Source organism: the organism of the source record quoted next, unplaced genomic scaffold (assembly GCF_019419815.1).
Source record: "Pyrus x bretschneideri cultivar Hongxiangsu unplaced genomic scaffold, Pyrus_bretschneideri_v1 Contig61, whole genome shotgun sequence".
Taxonomy (NCBI): Eukaryota; Viridiplantae; Streptophyta; class Magnoliopsida; order Rosales; family Rosaceae; genus Pyrus; species Pyrus x bretschneideri.
Window position 1 is genome coordinate 1,849,991 of NW_025999800.1, and position 6,962 is coordinate 1,856,952.

The 6,962-nt window shown below is 36.0% G+C and overlaps 2 protein-coding genes across 2 annotated transcripts; one reads left to right on the plus strand and one right to left on the minus strand.

Moving 5' to 3' along the window:
- The first annotated feature begins 930 nt into the window (after nucleotides 1-930).
- LOC103967688 (auxin-responsive protein SAUR24) lies at nucleotides 931-1,701 on the plus strand. Its single transcript, XM_009380982.3, has one exon. It carries the CDS (start codon nucleotides 1,164-1,166, stop codon nucleotides 1,608-1,610), a length of 447 nt encoding a protein of 148 aa, XP_009379257.1. The 5' UTR covers nucleotides 931-1,163; the 3' UTR covers nucleotides 1,611-1,701.
- Nucleotides 1,702-5,820: 4,119 nt separating this feature from the next.
- On the minus strand, nucleotides 5,821-6,381 carry LOC103967662 (auxin-responsive protein SAUR72-like). The gene has a single exon (XM_009380939.1). It carries the CDS (start codon nucleotides 6,379-6,381, stop codon nucleotides 5,821-5,823), a length of 561 nt encoding a protein of 186 aa, XP_009379214.1.
- Nucleotides 6,382-6,962: the final 581 nt, after the last annotated feature.

Below are 6,962 nucleotides of genomic sequence, written 5' to 3' on the forward strand. Positions count from 1 at the left end.
CTATCTCGTCCAACGAGAGTGCTTGGTATTCCAGTTGTGTGTTCTAGTCCAAAACAATTATTCATGGACAACAGGCGAGCTGTGACTTTCAGTTCCTTCAAGAAAGAGCCAAAGAGAAAGATTAATGCTAACATATGTATCAGTGCCACCTTACAAATAATACGTGCTTATATTTTCTGTGGTAATATATATTATATTTACATCTAAAATGATATGGTATTGAGCCTTTGAGTTTAACGTTTATTATTTAAGTATTTAATTGAAAAAGCTTACTAAATAAATAGTTTATTAATACAAGTAATAATATTACCACTTTAAATAATTTACACTAGAAAGGGGAAGAGAGTTTAAGCCCGAGATGCTTTACGAGGAACACCACCGATCATTAGGGCAATCTTCTATATTTGTATGTGTTTACTAAATACGTAAAAGATTAGTAGAATGTTGTAATTCTGGATAAAAAAATTTAGTATTCACGCATAAAACATTAGCATAATGGAGAAATTGTACCCCACAATTATTGATTACATTCCTAACCACACATGTCATGTGTGATAAAACTCAATAATCTCGTCATGCTATAAAAAAAATGTGGATAATAAATCTGATTCGTAAATGTGTGGTACACATAATTGTATAAAGAAAATTTGTGAAATTATTTCATGAGCTCATTAATTTATCATTACACCATAACGATGCTAAAAAAAAGCCAAACCCCTAACTATTAACTATTAATTGACCAAATACATAATGGCCGCCACGTATAAGCACGTAAACAAGCCAAATATAGATGTCGTTGTGAGAATTGCATGGCGGAGCACTCACCAAATTTGGTCTCGAATGGTTTGTTTGAATTCCTCTTTATATGTCACCACATTACAGCCAACTTAACGAACACTCACAAACCAATCATGACCAGTCCGTCTCCAATTCAAAACTTGTGTTTCGCAGAGAAAGAGTTCTTTCTTGTATTGTAAGAAACTTTTTCTCTGCGAAAACACTCAAAAGAAAGAAAAGAATGTTTCGTTTGTAAATAAATATGAATTCTTCTTATAAATCATAAAATCCTTTTCTGCTGCATGCATAGCTCTCCAACTTTCTAACCCAATATCCGAATCCATAACTAATTCATCATCGTCATCGTTCATCCTCAGCAGTGCAATATGAAGCAACAAATAGCAAGGCACATTGCATGGCCCAAGAACATGAACATTCAGCGCCTGTGGGTGTGGTTGCCCCCACTAAACCACAAACCAGGAGCTGTTACCAGGAAGAATATGGCGATAAGCCTCTTGGAATCCAGTGAGAACTCCGATGGGTCATTGCTGGCCGGAGAATTGTCCGACGGCCGGCGTGGGGGAGCTTCAATGATGCAAGTTCCCAAAGGGTTCTTGGCAGTTTACGTGGGGCCCGAGCTTCGGAGGTTTGTCATCCCCATGAGCTGTTTGTCATCACCGGATTTTAGGGTTTTGATGGATAGAGTGGAAGAGGAGTATGGGTTTGAGCAGGAAGGTGCGCTTAAAATCCCTTGTGATGAAGAGGATTTTGAGAATATTTTGATGAGGTCTTTGGCAAACTATAAGAAGAATGATAAGAAGAAAAAGATCTAACAAATTGCTGTAAAGTAATTTTTTATTTAACCTTCTCCTATTTTAGGCAGAAGCAGAATGTGTATAACCAAGAACGTGTACAAATTTGACTCAGAATAATGACATGACAGAAAAAATTTTGTTCACATTTAATTGACTTGGATTGATTTACATATCACACAAATCATTTTCGTTTCATATGTCATAAGGCTTATCTTGGTTTACTTTCCTCTTCCTTCTTTGTCATTTTGTTCTCAATTAATTTACTTGAATTGATTTAGAGCATCTCCAAAGAAAACGTCAAATTCAAAATGTCAAATTCAAAACATCAACTTTTAATTTAATGGATGACTTGGCAATTTGGCATACTGTCAATATTTTCCCTTCACTTGGTATGCTAAATTTTTTTATGTTTTTTTAAACAAAAATAATAAAAGTTGGGTTGTTGTTGATTTAAAAATAATAAAATAATACTTAAATATGCTAGCATTTAAGGTAAGACAAGTAGAATGCCTTTGAAAATAGCAAAAACCATATTTGAAAACAGTTTCAAATTTGATATCTCTTTGTTCATGTCAGTCGATTGGAGTAAATGGTATGTCATATGTTACTGTTATATGTCTATGTGGCATTTTTAACATCTCCTTTAGAGATGGTCTTAGGAATTAACTACGCATTGGTTGGTAAAAATGTGGTGTGTAATTAATGATGCTAAAAGCATTTTGAAATAGACCCGCAATTAAACAAAACGCTTCTTATTAGTGGTTTTTGTAGAAGTGCTTATCTCGCTTCTAGGAAACATTAGCAATTGGATCGTTTGAGAAGTGCTTTTAGATAAAATGTTTTTTTAATCAATATTCTTAGTAAAACAAGTTAATCCTGAAAAAGCTCTTCAAATACTTTTGGAACCCAAAAACATTAGTTTATGAGTTTGTTTGATAACCTCTTCTGTATTTTTTTAGTTTTTAGGTTTTACTTTTTGAGTTTGAGATATGGGGGAAAAGTATATGGTTGGAAATGAGTGATCAAGACAATGTGGAGTGCGAGGGGAAGAATTAAAACAAAATTTTGAAAGTTAAAACAACTTATTTTGATTTTAGTAATTAGTTTTTGGTTTTCATTTTGTGTACCTTACATTATACGTCCTTCTATATCTCTCCCATGAGCATCCTTAACTCTTCTAGATCCTTCATTTTTCTCATGTACTTTCCTTCCCACTCTCTCTCTAATACAAAAATACAAACTAAACACAAACAAAAAATAGTCATTAAACAACCCTAATTTTTTAATACTAAAAATGTTCAACCTGTTGGTGTCAAAACTCGGACGGAGCCTGACTCAGTTCAACATATATTTGCCCCAAGTGTTGCTTTCGGCCTCAATGTCGCCGGATGGCTCAAGAGAAGGAGAGAATACACATGCCACTGTTGGAGGATGCCAGCAGATAGTAATGTGTGTAAGATTGTGCTATGTTTGTGCGTAAACCTGACTACTTAACCCAAATGATTGTGCACCGAGTGAGGCATTGGTTCAGTTAAGATTTTTTTTATTCCTTGAGTGAACGAGGACTTGAAATCCAGTGCAAAGTAAGTGTATGCTTAAGTAATAACTGAATAAGAAAGTAGAAATGAAAATAAAGGGAAATTGGATGTAATCATTTCATGATGGAAGTAAGATTACAAATGTTTACAAAAGTGATTATAGGTTGATAAGCCAGCCTACATGACTTGAAAAGTAAATAAACTTGAAAATATAAAGAAGGTAATAAACTCTAGTAAGATTCAAACCATGTTAGGACAAGGTAATGCTAAAGGATTCCACCGAGAAAGTTGTTATCAGACTGGACTAAAAGGGCAACATTGCCTCAATCAAGTGATCAAGATGGTCGGAATTGCATGTCAATCGAATCATACCGTAGGTGCTATAGCTACAAGAGTTTTAGATCTCAGGGATCATGGGTAGTGTTTGCTTCAAAAGAAGGCTTTGAGATTGTAGCTCAAGGGCTAGAGACTTTGTTGAAAATCAATTTGGGTTGTGCTGAAAAGTTGTTGGGTTGATTGAAGAATCACTTGAGGTTTGTATAAGATTAATTTTTATGAAGGTGGCTAACCTCGATATATCTTATCGTTGAGTTGGAGCAGGGGTAGATCGGTCATTTGGTACTAACAATTATTGCAATTCTTGGTTGGTGGCATTCGGCTGTGCCCTGTGGCATTTCACACGATTGCTATGATTGCTATGGATGGGCTCAAGTCCTTAGATGGCTGTAGAGTGATGTGCGTTGGTTGTCTGAGCCCTAGGACAAACCTTATTTTTATTTATGACGCAAAACATGATCACTTCAAGATTTTTTACAATGCGAATAACAACTCTCTTATCTATATCCCACTATATAACAAATGAACAAAAATTAGCAGAGTCCCATTTTTTTTTTTTTATGAAAGATGCGCGGATATGCGAACTTTACACCTATATGATTAAATTTTCATTTTTTTCCCTTATTGTAAATGTTAGTTTGAATTATAAAAGATTGATACTGGACAAGTAATGGAGTTGCATGTGAGTTTTAATAGCTGAAGCTTGAGGTTTCAGTGTCATGATCAGTGCTGGCAGCAAAAGGATAACTTACAATCCTTAAACTGCCTTATTATAACTATTTATGTTAAATATAGTTGCAGTTTGATTAACAAAAACAAATGCTACTTGCATTTTGATTAACAAAAACAAATGCGACTTGCATTTCCCACAAGTCCAATTACCAGTACAAACAAAGCACAACATTGGTTATTGGAAGATGCTGCTATTTGGAAATTTTTTAAGTCTCTCTGCAAAACCTGCGTGTCCAGTAGTTTCTCATCGGTTCCCAACTTGGCTAAGCAATAAGGTGATAGCTAGTCAAAAGAGCTATAATTTATGGAAATGGAAATCAAGATATGCATGCCTAGGCGGCTGACATGTTGCCTTGATCAAATGACTTAATTTATATTTGTTTTTTGGTTTAGCATTTGATAAACCTAATCTGAAGAGGCACCATCTGCTTTGCAGTGGACTGCAGTGCTGCCTGACTGTAATTAATAACTTAACAAAAATGTTATTCTTACCATATATTATGGACCCTATCTCTATTAGAAAGATGATACAAATAGACATAAATGTAGCACAGCTCATAACTTAAAATTTTGGAGCTAGCCTATCTTGATTACTCATCTGAGTTGGTTCCTGAAAAATAGATATGTGAGATTGTTCAGGGAAATTTAAGATTCACCCTCAAACCAATAAGAGTGACCGGCTAAAGATTATTTAAACTACCATGCAAAGCTTACTGTAATGGTGTAGAAAAATTCTCACAAGCTCCCTCACGTATGACAACATTTCAACTCTAGAACTTGAACAAATATATTGCGGGGCGGTTGGACCCAAGAGTAGCATACTCTGTTACCATATTAATTGGAATATGAGCATGAAAATAAAACAGAGAGAGTATTAGGCAATGTGAGATTCTTACTCTAAAAAATTGTCGCATGAAAATAGCACTCTTTTGTTGGGTTTTCTTGGGTAGTAAATAAATAAGTGCTTGAACTGGTGTTTCAGTTTCCCACTCCGCTTCATTTAGCTCATCAATGTTCTTGCTTGGGCAACCATTCGATTTGTTATTTGCTAATAACAACTAGCCATTTCTTCAAATGTATTGGCTAGCTACTGGAAAATGGTCATCTATTCCAGTTCTCAGCATTCCTGTCTTGATATTGTTTTCTTCCAAGACAAAGAAAGTCATCAATTAACTTATCATATGAAGATTATTTGATTCCTCACTTTTACCACTGATTTTACTCTCTCCTATTTGGCTTGGAGTCAAATTTTTGGACATGATTTTTTTCCTCTTGTCACTCATTCATGTATAGGATGAAAATCACAAAAATTACAATGACATTTAAATTTAAACTGAATAAAATTTTGGCTCTTCAAATTAAGATGGAAGTTTCATATCATTTGCACTAATATGGTGGTAGCTACAACATAACTTGGATCTTAATTAAAGATCTCCAATCCAACTATTAACTAATAATTTCCATGTAGAACAAGAACTCTACCTTAGTATCCAACCCTAGATCCTCCTCTAATCACACTCTGCCTTCTTCCATTACATTTATCTTCACAAAATAAAGCAAAAGAAAGAAGAAGAAAAAGATGGTGAAGAGCATACAATATCAAAATATATCAAAAGTATTCGTCATCTGCACATTTGAGGGCGATGAGGTGTAATCTCACAATCTGATGGAGACGAGCAAAAATCAATCATGTCTTTCTCTGCATTAATGAATCCAAACTCATTGTGCAAGGAAAAGACCTCCCTTTTCTCTTCAACCATCTTCAAGATCTTCTCAAACACTGACACTTCACATGGAATCTTGAGCACACCTTCTTGCTGAAACCCGAATTCCTCTTCGGCTTCCTGGAGCAGAATCCTAAAAGCTTGGTGACCCAAGTACTCAGTTGGGACGACGAATCTCTTCAGCTCCTTCCCAACACACATTGCAAGAAACCCTTTTGGCACGATGACATTTTGAGCCGTGGAAACATCTGAGAAAGAGAGTGTTCTCTTGAAGAACTTCATGCTTCTGCTACTGCTAGTACTAGTTGTGGTGCTATTGGCATTATTAATTATGCTATAAGCTGATGAGGAATTGATTGTGGTGGTGTTTTTAGGAGCGTTTGCTAGCTTTTTCCACTTCTTTAAGATCTGTTGGAGCCTAACAATCTCCCTAATCTTGTTAGACTTCTTTGAATCCATGAAGCAGAAACGGGGCTAGTAGATGCAGAAAAAAGCTGGGTTTTGTGGTCTTTGGTGTGAAGTCTGAAGCAGGTGGCAGGATTTAAAGGAGTTGGGGAGGCTTCGAGTGATGAATTGATTGGAATATTTTAATTCTAAGGGCTAAATATTTTATATTGCATAATCATTAAATTTCGGGTACGTCGGTTGCTGGGGCAACTGCCTCAAGAATCATAACCCCATCAAGGTCAGTTGTTGTTTAATCCCGAGGAGGTGCCCGGTGGCAGCTGCTACCTTCCAGACTTCTGAAGCCTGACTACCTTGATTTTTGCATTTTATTTTACTGCTTTATTTACTCTCCCTCACTCACCACTCTTTCACGAGCACTAGCATGATTCATAGCTCCACCCTCAAGTATATAGGTGTTCGGACGAAGATTTCTTCGAAGAGGGCTCCTCGGCATTCAGCACAACTCTCCAAGGGATTGGCACTTTAGATGTGTAGTCGAGTTCTTGCCTGCGAATGTGCTGCAAGAGGAGGACAGAGTTAGTTTTGAAAGATGCCTTTGTGAGGCCTTAGGTGTAGGCCTTGAGGCTCGCAAT

Bases quoted from the DNA above. Each gene is read 5' to 3' on its own strand.
- LOC103967688 (XM_009380982.3), top strand. From the start codon at position 1,164: ATGAAGCAACAAATAGCAAGGCACATTGCATGGCCCAAGAACATGAAC.
- LOC103967662 (XM_009380939.1), bottom strand. From the start codon at position 6,381: ATGGATTCAAAGAAGTCTAACAAGATTAGGGAGATTGTTAGGCTCCAA.